This window comes from Schistocerca nitens, chromosome 2 (genome assembly GCF_023898315.1).
Source record: "Schistocerca nitens isolate TAMUIC-IGC-003100 chromosome 2, iqSchNite1.1, whole genome shotgun sequence".
NCBI classification, from domain to species: Eukaryota; Metazoa; Arthropoda; class Insecta; order Orthoptera; family Acrididae; genus Schistocerca; species Schistocerca nitens.
Genome location: NC_064615.1, coordinates 553,202,934 through 553,228,081, shown reverse-complemented (window position 1 = coordinate 553,228,081; position 25,148 = coordinate 553,202,934). Strand labels below are relative to the sequence as shown.

Sequence of the window (25,148 nt, the reverse complement as noted above, 5' to 3'; positions counted from 1 at the left end):
CCAATGGACATAACTCCATTAGTACTAAAAGTGCCCCTCCCGGAGTTGTTCTATATGCGTCTACTGAACGTAGGAGCATATTTCGCTGCACTCTTCTTACGGCCATGGCAGGCATGACCCTCGTGAGCTTGTGTGCCCAGACCGCTCACCCGTAACCTACTATGGATGTGAGACTGCTGTTGTGATACAATTTGATTAGATCAGGTGGGAGATGGAATCTTTTGTGTCCAATTCCGATTAAATTGTTTAGTACTGTTAGTGATCTCTGTGTTATAGTGTCAATATGTGATGCATAGTTCCAGCCCTCATTGACGATTACACCAAGGTATCGGGCCTCTCGGCGCCTGAGAACCGGCAAGCCGTTTATTCTAACTGTTGGATTTCTTAGTAGTTGACCTTTGAGTAATAGGTAGGTGGACTTGTTAGATGCGATAGTCATTTTTGTTTTGTGACACCATGTGGTCAATATTGCTGTCGCTCTCTCTACCTTTGGCTCTAAATCTTCGCGGCTACGGCCGCCGACCAGCAGGAGGAGGTCGTCTGCGTAGGCTATGACCTCTAGCACATCTTCACTGCTCTTTAGTTCGTCTAAGAGTGGCTCCATATTTATGTCCCAAAAGAGAGGCCCCAGGATGGAGCCCTGAGGACACCCCTTGGTAATTTTCTTACTGACTTTGCCGCTAGGAGCCGATAGCCAGACCTCCCTTTCTTCACAATAGCTCCTGAGACAACCATACAGCGGCCCTGGACACTCCTTCTCCCGCAGGCAGGATGATGTCCACCATGATGCCGACAATGTACTTGTGCGGGGCAGAGTTACAGACATCCGCAGCCAGGGCGATTGCGTCAGACGCCGATCGCCCCGACCGAAAACCGAATTGTCCATCACTCATCCCGCACAAGACTCGGTGTGCAGCCAGTCTATCTGCTAGCAATCTGTCAAAATGCTTGCCCAACAGGTCCAGTAAACAGATGGCTCTGTACCCTTTTGCTCCTAGTCATCATTAGTCATCGCACCACTTGGATGTTTGTTCCTGTGTCCCTACATCTACAAGTAATGATGTACCACCCGCAGTAATGTAACACAGCGTAAGTACAATGGTCGTAAACAGATCCCAGACGGAAGACGAATGTCACGACATGTCAACGGCAGGAGTTGCCGCTGTCAGTGAACGCAGGTCAATCTCGACCAGTTTCTGTGCGAACACTGCGAAGAGGGATGCATGAAATAGACATTTGCAGTTGGGTATCTTGTAAAAGACCATTGCTCACTGTCCGCAGCTCGTGGTCGTGCGGTAGCGTTCTCGCTTCCCGCGCCCGGGTTCCCGGGTTCGATTCCCGGCGGGGTCAGGGATTTTCTCTGCCTCGTGATGACTGGGTGTTGTGTGCTGTCCTTAGGTTAGTTAGGTTTAAGTAGTTCTAAGTTCTAGGGGACTGATGACCATAGATGTTAAGTCCCATAGTGCTCAGAGCCATTTGGACCACCATTGCTCACAACAAGGTCTTCAAGGCACCAAACAACCAGAAACTGACCGTAGGCGTATAGTGTGGTCTAAGGAGCCGGGAGTTTGCCTCTTCAAATGATACAAGACGATGAGTACGCGCCGGCCGAGGTGGCCGATCGGTTCTAGGCGCTTCAATCTGGAACCGAGCGACCGGTACGGCCGCAGGTTCGAATCCTGTCTCGGGCATGGATGTGTGTGATGTCCTTAGGTTAGTTAAGTTTAAGTAGTTCTAAGTTCTAGGGGACTGATGACCTCAGATGTTAGTTCCCATAGTGCTCACAGCCGACGGCCCAATGAGGCGTTTAGTCCGCTGTCTGGAGAGAACGTAGTTCATGCCAAAGGTGATACTGAGATGTTTGGGGAATGTTCTTCATATCGTGACGTTGGGTCACTCAGACACTTTCGAGATAAAGCCCGGGCATAGCATTGGCAAAACATTGTTTGAAAAGGACCGCGCTCGAGTATAGGTTGGGCCGCGATTTTCTCGACGTGCGAGCCACCTATCGCTCGAAAACTGGACTAATTTCCAACGAGAACAACGTACAGATGTCTCGCAACCTGTCTCTTGATTGGTGCTCACTTCTGTTGTCAATTTTAAGAATTATTTCGAAAGAAATATTAGCGAATGTAAAAGCTGGAGTCGCGAATGGCTGACCCAATATGTGATCGCATTAACGCAGCGTTGGCGTCCGCAGTTTGCTGTAGTTCTGCTACAAATGCGTCATGTTTGTTGACCGAGCAAGAAATTTTGAAAGTTCAAGAGGGAGAAATTGCTCAATATCTCACATCATACTTTTTTCTTGGAAGGATAATTATATTTTCTGTCACAATTATTTTAAAATTTGTAATCTTACAAAGAAAGAGAAATAGGCTAAACCCTCGTGTTGTATGTATGACTCTTGAGGATACATCAATTACATATGTGCCAGTTACGCTTTACATAATAGCATACATGGTCAGTTTCCATGGTCTGATATTCTTCTAAGTGGCCAGTCTCCAATGTGTTAAGGTTACAATGAATGTGAACCAGGATTTTTATTTCAACATTGTTGACGACCAAGTGTCGCCCTTTCTTATATATGATATGATGAAAATATTGTGGACACTCCCATCTTGCAAGATGACAATAGTTATGTTCGCAAGGCTGTACGTACATGTTCGTGGTTTGATGAGCACTCAGGCACACAGTCGCACCTCGACTGGTCCGCTATATCACGAAATCTTAATCCTACAGAAAATGTCTGGGACTGTCTGGAACAGCAGGTGGTATGTAGCAAACAATATGACAGTAATTAGGTAGCTCTCTGGATACGACATATCTGTAGAAACTTGTGGATTCTCTTCCGTGCCAAATAGTGGCTGTTATCATTGCTACGTGTGACGTTACACGGTAAGCTAATTTTTTGTCCTGTGTGTTGAAGTCTTACCCTTTCCGACCAGACATCAACTGTGCACAGCAACACCAATATCTTTAAAAAAAATGGTTCAAATGGCTCTGAGCACTATGGGACTTAACTTCTGAGGTCATCAGTCCCCTAGAACTTAGAACTACTTAAACCTAACTAACCTAAGGACATCACACACATCCATGCCCGAGGCAGGATTCGAACCCGCGACCGTAGCGGCCGCGCGGTTCCAGACTGAAGCGCCTAGAACCGCTCGGCCATACCGGCCGGCCATCAATATCTTTCTCTGGCTAGATATACAGACGGTAGTAGACTACGCCCTTTTATAAAGAAGAGAAAGATGGACAAGGGAAACTCTTGAGACAGTCTACGAACCTTTGCTGGTACCAGCATGTGGCATTGACGGTCGTCGCCACGGCTGACGTCGTTAGCGGGTAGGTTGCGGAGGCGCGGAACTCCTTCACGGGGTACAGCAGGTAGACACCGAAGCTGTCCAGGTGCGGCCTCTGGCGACTCCAGTCAACGGCAGAGTTGTTCTCCACTTTGCTCACCTCGATGGCTGATAGAGACCAGCACACGTCCCGCTCGCCGCTGATGCTGCTTTCTGCGAAACTGTAGCAAAAAGCAGAGCTCAGACAACACAATCATTCATTGAAGCACACATGATAATCTATATATCTCATCATTCAGTATGACCTTTACGGATCAGAAACAAGACAAGATATAGCCTCTTCCGTTACCCTAAAGTTTATTCCGTCTAGGACACGGTCTACCTTTTCTGAATTTGATAAATTATTTAACTTTGTGGCGGATGCCCTTGCCGACGCAACAGTCATCATGGTGACCGGAATGAAGTAGCGTGCACATCTGTCCGTGTAAACTTCGTTCTGTATGATTTTGTATTTTAACTGTGTGCTCTAAGGAGGAATTTTGGGTAGTAGGCCAGTATTTGCCTAAACGAACGTGGCAAACCGCCTAAAAACCGGAATCAGGCTGGCTAGTGTACCAGGCCACAGTCATTACATTAATCCGCAGCGTTGATTCGACCCGGTTCTGACTTACTTCCGCGTCTCACAAACTAGTGCAATGTGCCTTATGCTATACGAGCAGGTGAAACAAGACATAAATTAACAGAGCAAAATCGCTGTTAGAAATTATTTGTACACCCGCTGTTTGCAATCAACTGACATTAATCTTATATGAACTATGAGTGGGAGTCAAATGAAAACCTTAAAAGTGTAATTAAAAATCGACATTTCGCGCCATTGTTCTGTAAGTTGACAGTACTATTATCAATGATGTAAGAAATGCCCTGTAGGCGGTGGTATACTATAAACATTAGGAACATGGTCACAGTACCAGTTCAAAATGGCTGCCCCACTTGCGACATGCACCAAGGAAGAACAGCCTCCTGTCATACGGTTTCTGAACAGTGAAGATACTAAGCCTATTGAAATCCATTGGTAAATGAAGATCCAGTTAGGTGATCAATGGTTATCACTGCAGCAAGTGTACGAATGGAGTAGAAAGTTCGGGAATGGCGTGACTTTTGTGACAGACGCTCAGCAGCCAAGTAAGGTACACTCCAGTGTGACACCAGTCTACGGCAGCAGTTGAAGCCACTATGATGAAAAATCGTTGGGTAGTGGTGGATGAAACTGCCACAAATCTGAACATTAGTCATGGCTCCACACATAACATGATTCATGAAGTGCTTAAGTTTCACAAAGTGTCTGCAAGAGGGTGCCACAGCAGCTCACTCCAGAGCATTCTGCCACATCCGCCAGACCCACCAATCTTCGCACTCAGTGATTTCTACGTGTTTTGACCCCTCAAAGAGGCAATGAGAGAAAAAAATTTCATCCCGATGAAAAAGGTGCATCAGGTCGTGCACGAGTGACTGTGCACACGGTCAAAAGATTTCCCCCCCCCCCCCCCCCCCTCTGAGGAGTATGTACACTTTCTATCGACTCTATCGACTAATCCACTAAAGGAAGTGTGTAGAACAACAGGGAGACTATGTTGAAAAATAATAAACTTATGTTCCACTTTTGTTCAATAATTTGACACCCGCTAGTACTTACGTTAAAGCGGTAATAAAATGAACCTGCTCTCAGGAAAAACAACTGCTGTTTTCGCAGCTGAGATCTGTTTCTCATCTACTACGCTTGAAGTATATTTTACATGACTACATCCACGTACTGCTCCTCACGAAGTGCATCCTTAGTCGCTTTATTGATCTTCTGTTATGCTGCGAGAAACCCAGCGAGCACGCACGTCTGAGTACCCCAGCTGGTGGACGAGTGTGTCAGTACTACCAGCAGAGACGTCGAGTTGAGCAGCGAGCTGTTTGACTGCGATCCGTCGATCACCTCGAATGAGAGTGTCCGCACGTTCCAACAGTGCAGCAGTCACAGCTGTGTGCGGCCAGCCGGCACGCAGGAGTTCGGACAGGTTTGTGCGACTTTGTTGCAATGATGACAGACACTTCGCCCAACAAGTCACTGTCATTTTATTCACTACAAGGTCTCCGTAGACATTCTGCAAGAGCCTATGAATATCTTCGATGCTCCGGTTTTCCACCAAAAGAAACTCAATGACAGCTCTCTGCCTGGAACGCACCTCCGTTACAGAGGCCATTTTGAAGGCTACGTATAGTGCTGCCACACATCGGAACTTAATGAAACTATAGGCGCTGAAGCGGGAATGTTCCACGATGCCCCACAACGAATTCCACATTTCTTCAACCGAAATAGCTCGCGGAAAAAATTAATGCCCGTCATAAACGTAGCGCTGAGCTTACTGCAAATCAGTTATTGAAACTGAAAAAAAAAAAAACGCAGTACAGCCTATATAGGCTGTAACAAAAATGTACAGCACAAATTGCAGGACGTTCCTCACACCCAGACAAATAAATTATGTTATATGAACATGGTATGGAAACGTTTTGTTTCCATGTTACAACTCATTTTCTCCAATTCATTAATCATGGGAAGCACAAACGAACGGCAAGCAACAGCATACCACTTGCAAACCTTTCCCTCAGGTGACGTTCAGTGTGTCCTGGGCATTGATACATGCATCAACTGTCAGTCGTAGTGAATCTCGGTTGCGCTGACGTATCCCTGGAGTATTGCGTATGTTTTCGCAGTCTTCCGTAATACGGGCACGGAGAGTCTGAACATCTTGTAGAACGTCTTGTATTTGGGTTCCATGCACTGAAACACGTATGTTGTGTGGCGGCAATGGCGAGGCATTGCAGAGTCTCTGACCAGAGAGCTATTTGTCGTTCCTAGTCTGCGCTTGACCGCGCGAGAGTGCAGTTGCGGTCGAGTTACGAGAGAGTTCAGTTGCGAGGCAGTTGCGGTCCAGTAGCGCGAGAGTGCAGTTGTGGTCGAGTTACGAGAGAGTTAAGTTGCGAGTTAGCAGTTCGAGAGTAGTAGCGCATGCGAGATGACTTAGTCTGTGGTAGTAGCGCGCGAGAGATAGTCGCAGTCGTGTGTGTGGAGTCGGCGGGCGTCGGCATGGCACTCTGGTCAAGATTCAGGACGAGGTATATTTTTAAATAAGGTAATGAAGCAGCATTGCGCACATTTGATAATGTAATGTAAATTAACTGTAACTAATTTGTTCAAGAATCGCCCCAATAATAATTTTGTTTTTAAACCAAGCATTTTAACAAAAGAAACATTTTATTGAAAGAAATATTTCCCTTGGTATTCCTTAAAGAAAAGTTTCCCTTTAACTCAAAATTTTTGCAATGCATTTCCTTCGAGCTATGGCGAAAAATAAGAGCAGATGCAGTTTTACCGAGGTAAGAATTTGAGTTTAATCAGGGCCTAAAGATCGACATTTCGGTCTATTTGCATTTTTATTGTGACTGAGATTTCATTATCATTGAATTGACTTACATTTTGGTGGGGAACTTATACCTGGGTCAGATTGCTATTTCTGATTTATTGTGTTTGTGATTAAATATAATTACTGGGAGGTTACACTTAGCACAACATTTAAAATATTGACTTTTTAAATTTCTCTGGGGAGCTTACACTTGGCTCCATTTCTATTAAATATTGTCTTTCAAATTTTTGCGGGGAGGTTACACTTGGCGACCCTGCCAGGATCGTATTTCGTTGAGAATCTTCTGAAACGTAGCCAGATATCTGCTCTTATTTGCTTAAATATAATTAGCATTTGGCGCAATGCTTTTACTAATTTGTGAATTTCTTTCCTCAGATCATCGGCAATTTTTTGCTCTGTTGTATTTGTGTTTGTTGCCTTTTGCATGGTGCTTATTTGTTTTGTGAATAATTTTGACTATTGTAAAAATGCCGCGAAAGACTGTGAATAGTGTATCGCGAGGTATTATGAATGAAATTACCGACTTAAACAACATTACCGATAGTAATTGTGACACGCAGTGTAATGATGACAATCCTGCATTCACCGACAATCAGTGCATTCCAACCACTAATGATGATATTTATCTTACTGATGAACAAACGAACTCAATTGTCTCCTCTGTTAATTTGACGACAATTGATGACGCCGTGCGCACTATTGTAATGAGTGCTGCCCAACTTAACACACCCGGTTTGGTAAATTCAAGTAACATACAGAGAAATTTTTCTAATGAAAATTGACAGTGTACTGAAAGTACGACGGATCTACTTAGTTCCGAAATAGTGTCTGACAGTGTACATCCGACTGATAAACCTTTTTGTAAATTACAGAATGACCAAATGGTCACACAAAACGCGACAATTGCAAATACACCGTCAAACAGTACAGAGAATGGAGTACATAATGTTACATTGGGTCAAATTATGGCAATATTGCTACAAAATAGTGAAGATAACAAACAATTTAAAGACAATTTCAGACAACAGAGTGAAGATTTCAGACAACTTAGAGAACAGAACAAACAAGATAACGAAAATCTCAAACAACACTTAAATGAAAAATTAGACAACAATTCCAAACAGTTAAATGAAAAATTAGACAACAATTCTAGGCAGCTTAGTGAACAAATTAGAGCCGTTGCCGCGCAGTGTCATGACACTAAGGAACAGTTACGCGAGGAAATTGAGGCTTGTTCAAGAAAAAGTAGCGAAGAAATTAGGTCTGTTGCTCAGGAATTAAGGGAAATGCAAACAGCTACAACAGAAACACTTAGAGCGGAAATTAGCGCAATCGCTAAACAATGCTCTGAAAAGGCTACACAATAACGCGACGAGTTTAAAGCAATGACAGCAGAACTTTCGCGCACAATGGATGAAAAGATTGACGCGAAATTCGAACAACAGAACACTCAAATTAACGAACGTCTTAGTCTTCACATACAAAACAGTGATACGCGTTTCCGCAAATTTATTCAAGATCAAAATAAAGTAAAACGTCAAGTCATGGAAACAATCACAGCTCAAAGACAAGAAGACAAACGTAAAATGTTTGCGAAGGCAAAAACATATGTAGACAACAATATTGCTACAGTGTCCGACAAAATTAATACCACCGAACAGTTGAACGCGGAGTTACGTGATGAGATTTCTGACCTTAAATCAAAAACAGATACACACACAGTAGATATTCAAACAGTGACAGACAGATTCGAACAATTAGAACTAACACAGGATTGCGATGTGATCAAAGCTGACGTTAAAAAACTGAACGAAACTACACGTAAGTTGCAAAAACAGATTAATGCCTCCGATTCTAAAACCGATGATCAGGTAAAAATACTGACTGAAAAATGTGATGAATTGGCCAGTCGTATTGACGCTATTGAAAGGAATAATGACAGCAAATCAGACGATACTTCACCGGTTTCATTTAACCAAACACCTGAATTTCAAAATTTACAGCAGACAATTAATGAGATTGATTGATCTAATAACACCTTACGTAGTGTCATGTTTACAGCAAGAGGTAACAGAGATAAAAAATGTTTCTGGGTTCAACACATCACAGAATCCGTCACGTTGCGAGCATTTGTCAGAGTCACGCAGCACGTATAATTTGAGCAATTTACAGAGACTACGCGACTTAAAATCCGAAAAGCTACGCAACTTTAAATGTGAAATGACACAGACAAACAGATTCTCACACAAAACTGAACGTGTTCTCAAATTCAGTGACGGGAACGTTGATTATAAGCAATTTGCATTTGTAGGAAAATCTAAGGAATTTAATAATGACAGAACACAGGTACACGCTTTGAGCTGTATACGACAATGTATTTTTGTACTTTCACCGCTATTACCTGTAATGCAGAAACTAGCTTTGAACCTGAAACGACAATTTGCCATTGTATTTTTAGCAGCATTGCCTGTAATGAAGAAACAACAATTAGCATGGATACAGAAATTTATTTTTGAATTTTCATCGGGATTGCCTGTAACGCAAAAGCTGAAATTTATTTGCAGCGCGTAATTGACCTCAGGGGATTCATTACGCTTTAATGAATATGTGCCGTAGCGTGCATAGGGCCCCGAGCTGTAGTAGTGCTGTTTCATCTTTAGTTTTCTGCACTGCTGCCTTCTCTTCTACTATCCTTTATATCTATCAAAACAGCTCTTTAACTTTTGCTCTACCTAGAATTAAGTAAAATATAATGAATACCCGATGTGACAAATTTTTTACCGAAAGTGACAATTTTCATTAGGCACTCCAGAACTACCGCCGTAATTTTAATATCAGATAAAATTGTAATCATCAGTATGTATAGCATTTACAGCAATCGTCAAAATTTTCAGCAACAGCGAACGCATTTTTGTAACAATAGACGTTTTTTCACCACAACAGCATGAAAGTCAGCCGCTTAGCACACCTAACCAACAATGCAGTCTACAAGGTCAACCAAGCTTTAATGTTTCGCCGCGTACACGTATAGTCCCAGGTACAACAAATAGTAACGCACGGCAGCAAAGAAATAACTACGTACAGACAACACACTATTTCAACTCGTATCGCAATGCGCCGTATAGAAATTACTATCATGACAGACGAAAAAATGATGAGCACAATTTTCAGCGTACATTTAATAACAGTCGATTTTTTCAGCAGCAAGAACATCAGCAACAACATATTATCATGAATGAAACAGACAATAGGTGTCATTCATAGCGTAATACGTCAGGAAGAAATAACAGAACTGTTCAAATAGTTGAAATGCCACAACATCCTCCTGATAATAATAACACGTCAGATAGAATTTGACCAGATACAGTACAGATTGCATATTCCAGTAACGTAAGCAATAATTTTGACACGCAGAATCTTGTTCACGAGAATGTTATTTGAAACATGCTTTGTTGAATGCACCACTTTTATCACACCCAGATCTTACCAGAAATTTTTCTATTGCCACCGACAGTTCTAACACCGCTTTAGGCGTACATATTTTCCAGGAAATTGAAGAAGATGGCTCTACAGTAATCAAAAACATCGCATTTGCAAGTCGCATTCTGTCACCTGCGGAACGAAATTATTCTGTTACGGAATTGGAAACATTGTGTGTTGTTTGGGCTTTCACGAGATTTAGACATTTTCTTTATGGCAGACATACCACCGTTTACACAGACCATAGAGCTATACAATTTTTACTTTCGGCTAAATTCACACACGATAGATTAAGTAGATGGAAACTTTATTTACAGAAATTTAATTTTACGATTGTTCACATTCCCGGCACACAAAATGTTGTAGCAGACGCACTATCTAGTTCTTTCAGCAACAATCAACAAGACGTCGCAACCAACTTCTGCAAAGCAAATTTCAGTGTCATGTACATTCAGCAAGTTGCATTTGAAAATTTCATTTCGTCGTCATTACAGGACATAGCAAAAGAGCAAAGTAAAGACAACGTGTGGAAAGAAATTAAGCACCGTTGGCAAGATAAGAATAATGTTACGATTAGACACCATTACACTGTACGCAATGACATTCTATTTCGCCGCTCTCATCCTGACAGCAACAATTGGTTATTATGCATTCCTGACGAACTAGTTAACAAATTAATATGGTATACTCATTTAAGTTACGCACATTACGGAGCCAGAAAATGTTTTCTTATACTGAGACAGAACTGTTATTTTGCCAACATGGAGAAACGTATACGACGAGTTTTAGCGTAATGTAAAATTTGCCAGAAAGCTAAGTCAGATACCACTTCACATATTCCTCCATTATATCCCATTATACCTGTTAAATTAAGACATATGGCCGCAGTAGACATTTTTGGTCCAATTCCGAGAACTAATAGAGGTTATTGCTACATCTTTGTCGCTGTTGAACTCACTTCAAAATTTGTTACTTTCACTCCGTTACCAAAGCTACTGCTAAAACTGTTTCGAAAGCATTTGTAAAACATTTTCTATTTCATGTAGGGCATGTGATGAGAGTAATTTCCGATAATGGATCACAATTTCGTTCTGCTATATGGACACGCATGTTACGAGCTAGAAACATTTCTCCGATCTATATATCCAAGTACCATGCTTCTTCGAACCCTTGTGAACGATTAATGAAAGAAATTGGTAAACTGTGTAGAATATACTGCCACAAAAGACATATTGATTGGGACACACACATATTCTCATTCCAAGATGTAATTAATTCCATTCCAAATGAATCCACTATGCTATCTCCGTCTGTTATACTGCAAAACGTTGAACCACCAAACAAAATTAAAGAATTAGTAACATTTCCTACATCTCGTCGATTACGACACCACGAAATAATTGACATTGCGCTGAACAACATCAAACGTGCCGCAGAGCGCCGGAGAAGACAGCAAAAACAGGTTTGTACGCGCCGAGACTTTCACATTGGACAGAAGATATTAGTAAGAACACACTATTTATCCAATAAAATAAAAGGTAAGTGCAGTAAATTTGAACTTCTATACGCAGGTCCATATCGAATTCGCAGCATTCCTCACCCCAATGTTGTACACGTCGAAACTCTGAGAACCAGAAAATCGAAAGGAAACCACCATTTATCCAACATAAAACCCTTTATTGAGTGAACATACTTTACGATTTATCACACTGTAATGCTATTTACTAATTTTTATGATCATTTCTGCAATTATATTCACGTGACTAATTATTGATGACTATCGTATTTTTTCTTGGCAAGTGCCCGGCAAGGTAAGGTTAGCAGGTCGCTCTTCTTGTCGTTACACATCAGACCGTGCATATTTTCCAGATGAACTTACACATTTTATGAATAATTATGCAATTCTATGTAATGACGTATTAATTTTATCAAATTCTCTCTCCATTAAAGTCTTTAATTCTCACCTCTATTAACTACACTACATACAAGCTGAACACAACGAACGTCACATTTTGTCTTTTTTATGTACGATTGTTTTCATGTTTTGTTTATATGCACTGTGAAATAGTTAAGGTATAACACACCAGTTGATTTTGACATTTTTTGCCCTATGATATCTCAACATCGTGACTGTTTTACATTTTTTTTTGCTGCTGCATTATGATATTCTCTGTACATTTTTGCCTTTGAACACTGTCTATGCTCTTGACATATTACGTTTTCTGTCATGTTATGCTGTATGCTTAATTATGTCACCATAAACCAGTCATTATTTAGAGGGTATATGATTTAAATGCAAGACATTAATCTTTATTCATCAATTTCAGAAAGAAATGATACGTAAAAGAAATAAATTAAACAGAAATGGGAATTTCACATACGGAATAAACGAAAGAAGATGTAAAAACCTTATGAGGAAGAGTAAATGGATCAGAATTAACAAGCGTTAACAAGAATATACTATGCACATCGTAGATTAGCAGTCTTAACTAATTTTTTCTTTCTTAATACAAGGCGATTGATGCAGGCTGTCAGACAGAACTACACATCTTAGTTTTAGTGATGAAATATGCTAGAGATAAGGAATAGTTGTGTAATGAGTAATGAAGTGATTTTTTTGCAGATGATAATGAATGCTGATGAAGAGTAATGATGAAGAATATGCTACTATGAATAATGAAGTTTTTCTTTACAGGTGATGATAATAATTAAGTTAAGATAATATGGATAATGAAGTTTTTCTTTACAGATGAGGATGATGTTGAAGTTTATGTATTTATGCTATGTAGTTATTTAAGTATTTGTTGCAGTTCGTTTTGACAGTATGTTTTATATCGTATGGTATGATGACTGAAGGTTTTAGAAAGGACAGCTATGGAACACATTTTTATACACATTTCACTACCTGTTAATTCGAAGTTCACTACTTTTCAGCATAGTATGCGTTTCTTCTTTCAGCTCAATAATCCATTTTGTATTTTTTCCAGGAGAAGCCTTTCATGATAGTTACTAAACTTGTTACTTATTAAGCCTATACTAGTACTTGCATTTTTTTTATTTTACCCACTTGTGTCTCAACCTTGCTACAGCTGACTCATGACGAATGACGTTACACATTTTTCATTTACAGGAACAACCCAGAAGCAATTTTTTTCTTTTTCTCTTCTTGCTTTCCCTTATAATTACCCAAAGCAATGCATTGCTAAATAACTAGCACAAAAACAAAAAAAAGTGTATTACCAGTCCCAAATAATGCTACTAGTTTAAGAGAATTCTGAGTAATACTGATCAGCTCTGAATAGTATGTCACTTCAGTAATGACTTCTTAATGATACAAAAAAAAAATAATGCTTTGTAACTGGCAAATAACTGCCACTGTTTATTGTAATGAGACTACTTATAATGCCCATGATTATTAATGCTATGACTGTAATTAACTGATTTTTAATCATGACTTCTTAATGGTGTGTATCACCAGTTTCAAATAATGCTACTCATTTAAGAGAGTTCTGAATAATACTGAATGATGAACAATGTTTTATACTATTCAATACTTGCTGGCCATTAAGTGCCGATAATTAATGTAACTAAATGAATTATGTTATTAATTATGCCATTAATTAGCTCCTGTTTTCAATGATGACTTTTCATGTTTTGGTAACTGGCCAATGAGTGCCAATAATTTGTATAACTCAATGAATTATGTTAATGCTATGCCAATAATTGACTCTCCTTTTCAATGATGACTTTTGATGAACATTATTCTGTCATACTAAATATGCTTAGTGACTGGCCAAGGACTGCCACTGTTTATTGTAATACGATTACCCATGATGCCAATAATTTAATTTTATGAACATTATTCTGTAATACTAAATACATGGTACAGAAATGTTCAATAACTGGGCTATGAATGCCGCAAACTACTAATGTAATTCCTAATCAAGACTAGTCTGTGACTTAATGTCCTTCACCTTCTGTCCTAACTACCTGGAATTACTGTAATATCCATTTGTCCTGCCCATCCTCATAATCATGGAGCACTATTTGGTTTTTGCACTAATTCTACGATGGTATGCCTTGTAAGAGCGTGGTGTTGACACGACATGCTGTCCACCACCGTGAGCGATGAAGACGTTATTATGGTCCCACTGTTTGGTGTACCTGATGTACTGCCAAAATGATAACAGGGAATATTACTACGACATTTCAGTGTCTTGGATACGCTGATAAATACTTCTGGGAAAAGAACTGCAAATTGTCTCACTTGGTGTTGTACTTCTGTGGAAAGATATGGACTTTCAGTGCAGCTGCATGCAACCTAAGTGCTACAACCATGACGCAATCCTTCCTATTCCTTCCCTAATTCTGAAAAAGTCATATACAGTGCGTGTGCACTTCCTTTCTTTTGTTAATAAGATCAGTTATCCTGAAATTACTAAAGACTTCTATAGTGCATGTGCACTTTATTACACTCCTTGATTTGTTTGTTTGTTGTAGAAAAATACTAGAGAGTACTACAGCCCGTGTGCACTTTTGTCATTTGTCAATATGATTTGTACTCATTAGGTTTATTTGTCGTAAAATTATTAGAGAGTTTTTCAGTGCGTGTGCACTTTATGCCATTTGTACTCATTACGTATATATTTTGTGGTTTTCTGATATGTTCTGTACTACAGTGCGTGTGTATTTTTACCATTTATTAATATATTTTCTGATTTGCTGATATATTCTCAACTGCACTGCATGTACACTTATGTCACTTGTCAAAATGATTTTTTATCTTTGCATTTATTTGTTATGAAAATGCTAAAGAGTTTTTCAGTGCATGTGCACTTATGTTATGTGTTAATATGTTTTCTACTGAACTTCAGTGCCTGTGCACTTTTCTCACTTTTCAATATGATTTGTACTCATTCTGTATACCTTTTATGATATGTTCAATACTTCAGTGCGTATGCACTTATGTCATTTGTTACTCATTGTATATACATTTCGTCATTTGCTGATATGTTCTGAACTGCAGTGCATGTGCACTCATGTCACTTGTCAACATGATTTTTTGCCATTCTGTTCTGAAAATGCTAAAGAATTTTTCAGTGCGTGTGCACTTTGTTATCTATCAAATAATTTATATATACATTTTCCTGATATGTTTTGTACTTATATTTTGTCTTTGTCTGAAATGTTTTGTACTCGGTGCATGTGCACCACATTTAATTCATGTACTACATCTGAATATTTTGTAAATTGTAAAAATTAATTAAATAAAGAAAAATTTTGCCGCGCTTGGCTAGTCCAAATGACTCACCATCGCTGCCAAATTTTTGCCCCCCCCCCCCCCCCCCCAGTGGAGGGTTATGAAACACGTATGTTGTGTGGCGGCAATGGCGAGGCATTGCAGAGTCTCTGACCAGAGAGCTATTTGTCGTTCCTAGTCTGCGCTTGACCGCGCGAGAGTGCAGTTGCGGTCGAGTTACGAGAGAGTTCAGTTGCGGTCCAGTAGCGCGAGAGTGCAGTTGCGGTCGAGTTACGAGAGAGTTCAGTTGCGAGTTAGCAGTTCGAGAGTAGTAGCGCATGCGAGATGACTTAGTCTGTGGTAGTAGCGCGCGAGAGATAGTCGCAGTCGTGTGTGTGGAGTCGGCGGGCGTCGGCATGGCACTCTGGTCAAGATTCAGGACGAGGTATATTTTTAAATAAGGTAATGAAGCAGCATTGCGCACATTTGATAATGTAATGTAAATTAACTGTAACTAATTTGTTCAAGAATCGCCCCAATAATAATTTTGTTTTTAAACCAAGCATTTTAACAAAAGAAACATTTTATTGAAAGAAATATTTCCCTTGGTATTCCTTAAAGAAAAGTTTCCCTTTAATTCAAAATTTTTGCAATGCATTTCCTTCGAGCTATGGCGAAATATAAGAGCAGATGCAGTTTTACCGAGGTAAGAATTTGAGTTTAATCAGGGCCTAAAGATCGACATTTCGGTCTATTTGCATTTTTATTGTGACTGAGATTTCATTATCATTGAATTGACTTACATTTTGGTGGGGAACTTATACCTGGGTCAGATTGCTATTTCTGATTTATTGTCGTTGTGATTAAATATAATTACTGGGAGGTTACACTTAGCACAACATTTAAAATATTGACTTTTTAAATTTCTCTGGGGAGCTTACACTTGGCTCCATTTCTATTAAATATTGTCTTTCAAATTTTTGCGGGGAGGTTACAACACAAGAGCTTTCAAATGCTCCCATAAATAAAAGTCCAGTGGATTTAGGTCCGCAGAGCATGGAGTCCAGGCAATTGGTCCTTTTCTGTGTGTCCATCCGTCACCGACTCTGTTATTTAGAAGCCGAATCATGAGTAACAGACACTCTAGGTGACGTCTGGTTACGTTGAGCACAGCCAGTGTTTTGTTATACATTTCCCTGTTGCCATGCGACGTTCGCCATTCCTTGTTTACAGATAACATCAGCTATTCTGGCGGTCAGTACGACCTTTGTAAGCACACGGGCTACTGCGTAGAGTTTATCACAGACTTGGCTCGTGCAGTGGCAATTCTGCAGAGATTGCACATGCCCTTTTCGTGTATGAATTAGCTGACAGCAATGGTGCTCACGCTCAGTGTGTGTACCAGGAGAGATTTTCAGAGCGAAGGTGCGCCAACAGGAAAACATTTGAAGCCAATGATTGTCGTCTTAGTGAACATGGTGCATTTAATCCTGATATTCGCGATCGGGAGAGGCCTAGAAGGACGAGGACACTTCAGTGGGAGGTGGCAATTCTTCTTGCAGTTGACGACGACCCTAGTGCCAGTACAAGACATGTAACTGCAACACTGAATGTTGACAACATGACTCTCTGGCGACTGTTACACGAGGAGCAGTTGTACTCCTACCAGACACAGTGCGTCCAGACACTATCAGCAGCTGAGTTTCCTGCACGGGTATTCTTTTGCAGCCGCGCGGGGTAGCCGCGAGGTCTCAGGCGCCTTTTCACGGTTCGCGCGGCTCTCCCCGTGGGAGGTTCGAGTCCTCCCTCGGGCATGGGTGTGTGTGTTGTCCTTAGCGTAAGTTAGTTTAAGTTAGATTAAGCAGCGTGTAAGCCTAGGGACCGATGACCTCAGCAGTTTGGTCCCACAGGATCTTACCACAAATTAAAAAAAAAAATTATTTTGCGAATGGTTTATTCAACAAAGTGTCAACCCTTATTTTAATGCAAAGGTGCCTGTTCACAGATGAAGCGTCGTTTCAACGAGATCAGATTGTAAATTTTCACAATCAGCATGTATGGACAGACGTCAATCCTCAAGCAACTGTTCAAGAAAGTCATCAACAAAGATTTTTTGTCAATGTTTGGGCCGTCATTATTGACGACTGTTTGATCGGGCCTGACTTTCTTCCACCCGGGCTCAAGGGACAAAGTCATCATAATTTCGTAGAGAATGTTCTATCTGATCTGTTAGCAGATGTGACTTTAGCTGTTCGACAAAACATATATGTCATGCTCAGTGGACCCCTCCTCATTTTAGTGTTAATGAGCTGGAGAAAATGAGTTGTAACATGAAATAAAGCCGCTCCAGACCCATGTTCATATAACATAATTTCTTCGTCTACGTCTGAGAAATGTGTCCTACAAGTTTTGTTACAGGTTCTGCTTGCAAAAGATTTTTGTTGGAATACTAAGTTTTAAACAACTGTATTAAGATTAAATTGGTTGTTTTAAATAAAAAAATGTAGAGACCATTCAATGCTGTTCAGATCTTTCAAATAGATACCGGCACTATAGTAAATCAGTTGCAGGAATGGTCGTCGTCTTGACCGGATTAAATTCCTTAAAGGTCTTTTTGGCAGCCGTCTCAGTGGATATGTACTCTACACTTGGCGTACGCCCTTACAAATTATGGCAATCGTTGACATGTGTTTGATATGTAAAGTAGATTCTAAAGAGTCTCAAAAGGCATGCCACAGTTGCTACACCATACAGACTCCCACCCATCGTCCTCCTCCAGCCCTATCTCAAATGACCTCGACTTTGGAGGAAGTATCATAGTCTAATCTTCCTCCAAATAATACCAAAAAACCTCCAAGCTCACCGCCCCTGCCACACAGATGAATCACCGACAACAGTGTCACATACCCTCACTCCATGAGAGACTACTTACTTACTTATACATAATGGCCTGTTACATGGTATTTTACAATATGCCAAATTTTGTATCAATAATTATATTTCTACACTCATTTTCGGTAAAATAATAAAATCGCTACGGTATAAAATAAAGGAAAATATAATTATTACTATTTTTAATATTTAGAACCATTGTTCCTCAGTTGGAACTTCAGTTATATAGGGTGTCCATAAAAAAATATGTCAGTTTCAATGGTCGATTATAACGGTTTAATTTAAACTATTAACTACAAATCATACACTAAATTGAAGGTAAACTAGCCTAGTTTTTCCTACAAATGTTCAATATGTAGACCTTTAGTTATACGGCATAAGAGTACATCCAAGATAAAATCCAATTCTTCCCACACTTTGCTTAACAAGTCTGGAGTAATGGAAGCAATGGCCTATTAATCTCTGTGCCTCATCCTGGCAAATCATTAGGTACTGGAGGAACGTATACACGATCTTTTATAAAGCCCCAAAGGAAAAAAATCGTGTGGCATGACATCAGGTGAACATGTGGGCAGCGGAAAAGAGTTCTGTCATATTGGCCATTACGACCAATCCAACGGTCACGAACTTCGATGTTCAACCATTTCGTACAAAGAGATGCCAATGGGGAGGGGCTCCATCTTGTTGCCAAATAAGTTTTTCAGACTCGCTTACTAATTGGGCAAAAGAGCCATTTTTGCAACATATGCAGGTAATCCACAAATGTCACAGTAGTTTCGGAGGAAAAAAAAAAGAATCTGTAAGTCAGGGGCCTGTATTCAACAGTATATTACGATGCCGATCGCGATTAATTAAATTAACGATTCAATTTTTCAACTATTTTTTTCAAAAATTGCAACTCTGACGTTCAGTAGGTGAGTCTATAATAGGATCGATGTATTGTATGAGCATACTCATTTATAATTTCTTTCGTTTCTATGTTTTATACAATATTTAGGGAACCTATTGTTATCTCTGATTTTAAAGAAGTTTTTCACAGTAAGAGTTAATTCCAGCTTACAAAATAAATATATGCAGGAATTAATTTGCTTATTTTTAGTTTTGGAAAGACATAGACATTAACACTGTAAAAATGTTTCACTGGTGCTTTCCATAAAAGAGTTGTACTATGTTTCTAACCTATAGTGTTTCATGTAAGAAAGTCTTGGTTCAGCTTTCGAGGAGAACAATCTTGCCGATGTTATGGAGTGAAGTTTCATTTTTGCCTGATTGCTGTGAAGTCAGTGTGTAAAATGAATGTCATTTTTATATAATTCTACGACTGTTAATGAAACGTGGAAGCTGAAATGCATTGCAAACTCTCCCATTTGGAATCCGTATTCATTTAACTGTGGCTCTCTTTACAGCGAAGTTCATTAAGTTATGGTGGATTTGGTAATAAACCACAATGTCTTCAAACTGTGAATTAATATATTCGCTTATATTCAAAAACCTGTACCTCAAGACTCATCCCCTAAAGTATATTAAGACGACGAGATGAGCCGCAGATTCTTTGAAAAATCAAGATCAATATCGTAATCATTTTTAATTAATGCAACAATCATTTTATAAACTGATATCTTACATCGGCATTTCCCTTCGCATTCTGTTTGACATTTACAAATCAGATAGTTCTGACAAAGAAATGTATATACTTCAATTTGCGTCATTATGTGTGCAGCTCGTGGTCTTGCGGTAGCGTTCTCGCTTCCCGCGCACGGGGTCCCGGGTTCGATTCCGATGACTGGGTATTGTGTGTTCATCATCATTGCATCATCATTGACTCGCAAATCGCCGAAGTGGCGTCAAATAAAAAGGACTTGCAATACGGCGGCCGAACTTCCCCGCATGGGGCCTCCCGGCCAACAATGCCATACGATCATTTTTTTTTTTTTTTTTGCAGCATTATAATATATTTTTTGTGATTGGACTGAGGGAATGGTACTGTTAGACAGCAGAGAAAATCTCTTTGATATCATACAAGTTCATGAGGAAGTGCTGACCTCCAAATACGAATATTATGGGTATTTACATTCCCACTTAGATGAAAAGTTGCCTGATCACTGAACACCACACGATCAAGAAAGCAATCTCCCCACTGCAACACTCCACTTGAGAAGTTATAACGTACCATAGTCATCTGTCTTTATAGCATGTATCAAGTGTAACCGGTATGGACACGTGTTTAAACGTTTTCATAAACGCTTCCACACTGTCGTCTTTGGCAACTGAAGTTCAAGACTTCTTTCCAGACTTCATAAGACTATGATGTTAATATGTTTTGACGCAGTCAACATCCACTTCAGACACTTTTGGTTGTCCCATGTTTTTCCCTTTACACCCACATTTGGTCGTTTAGAAATGACTGTGCCATCGGCAGATGTTTTTACCACATGAGGGATCACAATTAAACTTCAAACAAAATGCACGTTGACCTGAAATTACAGATTCACTCTTAGTAAGGTGCAGGCCACAAAACACTTTACAACTCAGGAGTCGCCATTTTGCATATGATGCGCTGCAAGTGCGAAAACAACATAGCAGTTCTCGTACATGCACTTATTTAAAACTGTTTTACATTTTTCTTTAATTGTGGCCTTGACCCAACACTCTACAACGCTTACATTTAGTAGTATTAAAATTTGTAACTGGGGCATTCTTTTATGGACCATTTGTATCTATGACGCAGATAAGAAAAGTCCTTCTTCTATAAGTCAATGTTTTATTTTTACACAATCAAACGTGTTCCGCCTATTCATGCTTGGCATCGTCAATGATCTATAATATAAAGAAAATTATTTAACTATACAAATCTCTAGTAATTTTGGTAGACCATTTTAATCATCTACCTGTTTACAAATATATGGTTGCGTTTTATCATTTACATTCATTTTTCTGTCCTTTTCGTGTATCCATGTGTTCTTCTGTAGCTACTAGATGGATACAGTACTGGTTTCCAATTAATAGGTCACATGTACATGTCACTACTTGTAATCTATCTAAGAACGTGTGCAGCCTGCAACAATATAGATTACGTGTGGTGTAAAGTATAAATGTAACATAACAACGGTGTCCATCTAGTACACGAAAGAATCCTAGGATAAATAAAAGGGCAGAAAAATAAATGTAAGTGCTAAATCGCAACCACATATTTGTAGATAGTTAGATAATTTAAATGAACTGACAAGATTCACTACCGCTCTCCTAACAAAACAAGAATAATTAAATAATTTTCTTTATATTATAGATCACTGATGGTGCCTAGCATTAACAGGTGGGACAGCTTTCGTCATATACAAATAAAGGATTCATTCGCAGTAAATGGAATTTTTTATAATTACATGAAAAATACTATCATTATTACCGCTTCTACTGCTAATAGTATGCTACTATGTCTACATATGCCTAAGTCTACGATACCATTATTACTTCTACTAACTGAAAAATACTCACTTCGCTTGGTCTTTATTTTAATTTTTTTTCTGAGAACATTCTGGATCACTCGATTACATTCGACAGCATCTTAAAAGTGAACGTTCAAAGAATCATAAAAATGTTAGTATTTCATGCTAAAAAATTTAACTTTGTATCACTTTCACTTTTGTTTGATCCGCTCTAAACGAGTTCTAAAAGTATACTGACACATGTGTCTCTGCATCGCCTATATCTATCTTTCTGAGCTGGAGTGTATACCCACCATAACAGGATCATTCGAGAATATTCTCAAACATTGTGAAAAATTCTGGAACATCCTAAAACAGTCCCAAAACTTCTGGAAGATTCAATAATATTCTTGAACATTCAACATCTTTCTCCAATATTTTCGAACATAGGTATAGCCGACCTATTCGTCCCGAGAGAATCAGCAATTGGATTTATATTTAAAACAATTCTCATCTATTCCTCAGTCTCAGTTGAATATTTTCAGTTACATGAGATTTAATTAAAATGTGCAACTGAGACTGAAGAATAAATGAGAACTGTTTTGAATTCTCGAACATTCGAGGAGGAATAACTTTGCCCAGTGTCGGCCACATCAGCACTCGATACCCAGCTGCTCCATTCTCCTCCATAAGAAGTCCACTGATGCGGTGCCCTTTTTAGACAACCTTATCTTAATAATCCAATTATCTGCAGTTCCAAACCGAAACCTTTTTCATGGATGTTGAGTGGAGGGCTACCATACCATTTATCCGCCTTGGGGGCTGCAGGGATGGGTTGCGAAGTTACAGCAACATTCACGGACAAACTACGTATACATTTCTTGTATACTAGCTTAGCGCCCGCTGCATCGTTCGCGTCTCCGTAGTAATTACAGCAACAGTTAATGTTTTAGAGAGCCCTTTCTTTTTCTATGCAATTCTGACAAAGCCGATTTGTCGTGGTGACTGTTAAATAGCTTCCTTTGATTAGTTCACAAATTGCAACGCCTTCTGAACTTTTCATGCTAATTAAGGCCAGAAATCATGATCTTTTCCGAATGTACAACTGACCAAAACGCTATTCTGGTTGCTAGAATCGGAGGTGATTTGTCAGTTTAGGTTTAAAAATGTTGTAATATAACGATTTATTTTCAAAAAAAATTTCAGCATCTATTTCAGCCCCTTAGGGGGTGAATTCCAAAAGTGTTGAAAGACGTATTTTATTTCGGACCGATAAACCTATTAAAAATTTTGCTTATTAAATTGCTGTCTTGAATTCATATTTAAAATGTCATTAAAAGACTTATCTCACGCTGCGAGGGCCGAGCGGGATTAACCGAGCGGTCTCAGGCGCTGCAGTCATGGACAGTCCGGCTGGTCCCGGCGGAGGTTCGAGTCCTCCCTCGCGCATGGGTGTATGTGTTTATCCTTAGGATAATTTAGGTTATGTAGTGTGTAAGCTTAGGGACTGATGGCCTTTGTAGTTAAGTCCTACAAGATTTCACACACATTATTCATTATATTCACGCTGCGACCTAGAAGAACTTAAAAGAATGAGTAGTTAATTTCAAAGAAGCACGAAAGTTTGAACGTCCATGTACAAATATAAACTGATGATGAAATGTATTCGTTTGATGACATAAACTGTTTTCTTACCTAAATGAACTTTTCCTGTCTCCTATGTGCAAAATGCCCCATTATTTTAGAAAGATCAATATTTCGTGTTCTTTCATTTTCTAAGTAGCTACAATACAACTGCATCTTCATCTGTACTCTTTGAATCACCGTAAACTATGTGGTAGAGGCCATTATTTACTGAACCGCACATGAAAGTCTGTTCCTCTTGCATTCGTGCTTGGAGCGTGGGAAGAATGGACACTTCTGCTCCTCTGTGCCAGCTGTTATTTCCGTAATTTTATCTGCGCAATCTCTACGGGATACGCACGTAGGGGGCTGAAATATGAGTTTTGGAGTGTTGCAGGTTCTTGAGAGATGTGCGGCGCATTGCTTGGAGTTCTGAAAACTGAGACGTTTCACCATTTCTGTTACACTCTCTCGCCAGTCAAACGAACTTGTGACCGTTCGTCCCACGCTTCTCGTACTGATAGTGTTTCCAGACCGGATAACCACTACTGATTCACTGTAGAACGTATATATTCTTAAAAAAGTTTATCTTTGAAAATGAACGTTCAGCTTTTGTAACAGCCGTGGATGTGTTTGGTACATCAGGACATCTTTAAAAGAGAAATGTCTTCGTCATAGACGATAAGAAAAAATATTGAGCTGTTACGTACGCGTCTGTAATGTATTTCGTTCCTTAAAACCAGGTATTTAGTTGCGAACAAGCGTTGTCTACCATCGGATAAAAAAGTATCACTGTAAGGTCAGTTTGAGGGCTCTGTCAATCTCTCGTCCTTGCGAAGCTCGTAGAAGTACTTCACTGCTGTTTTAATACGTTTCTTAGCCAGTTTACAGTCATTGACCCATTTTTCACAGATGTTGGAAGTTTCGTCAAGTCCTTTGTGTTACGTTCCTTTGATGCCAGCTATTTCTCACGGCAGCCGAGTGATATGTTACTGCAGTCGGGAGGACGCGATTCAAATCCCAGACCGTCCACCCAAACAAAGGCTTACCGTAATTCACCCTCCCCCCCTCTCCCCCCAATCGCTCGAGGCATATGGCGGAATGGTTCCTTTGAAAAGAATACTGCCGTCTCTTAAATCTTATGCACCTGCAACGTCCATGTTATTAGACTACAAGTTGTGGTGGTATGTCAATGGTGATGTGTTAATTCTTTCTGGTAATTTGTACTGAATCTGAAAAGAGCACTCGTAATACCATATTTTTGTATTTGTATCAAATCTGAAAACGATAAAATCATTTTTTAAGATCTATCACTACACTTTACTCTTACGAATTAAGTTTCTCAGAGTCTTAAGAACGTCAGTGAATCTCTAAGTGTATAAACAGTTTCTTATCTGTCAGCCTACTGTGTTGCATCCGTTGTCTTCAGCGTTACCTTAAATGCTCTGACAAAAATATTTGTAAATCTTCTCAAAGCTGTTTCTTAATTAGTCTCTTAGCCTCTACAGCGCTTTTAAGGACTACATTTAAATTGTGAGTAGGCTGTTTATCGCACACAATTGTGTACGCAACTCATGACGGGTGCTCCGTCACAGCGTTATAGCCGAAACACTTGCGCACGTCTAGTGCCTTTCCTTGTATAGCTAATTAACTGATGATCGACCCTAATGCAGATTAATCGTTGGCCTGGGTAAAGGAGGTAAATGATTCACATATCTTT

The 25,148-nt window shown here is 39.7% G+C and overlaps 1 protein-coding gene across 2 annotated transcripts in view; it reads right to left on the bottom strand.

Annotated features, from left to right (window-relative positions):
* Nucleotides 1-25,148, bottom strand: part of LOC126236575 (toll-like receptor 2 type-2) — a 214,698-nt gene that overhangs the window by 88,402 nt on the left and 101,148 nt on the right. For both annotated transcript variants that reach the window (XM_049945987.1, XM_049945988.1), the window contains exon 3: nt 3,287-3,523. In XM_049945987.1, coding sequence (XP_049801944.1) covers nt 3,287-3,523 — 237 coding nt within the window. The remainder of the gene's footprint in view (nt 1-3,286; nt 3,524-25,148) is intronic.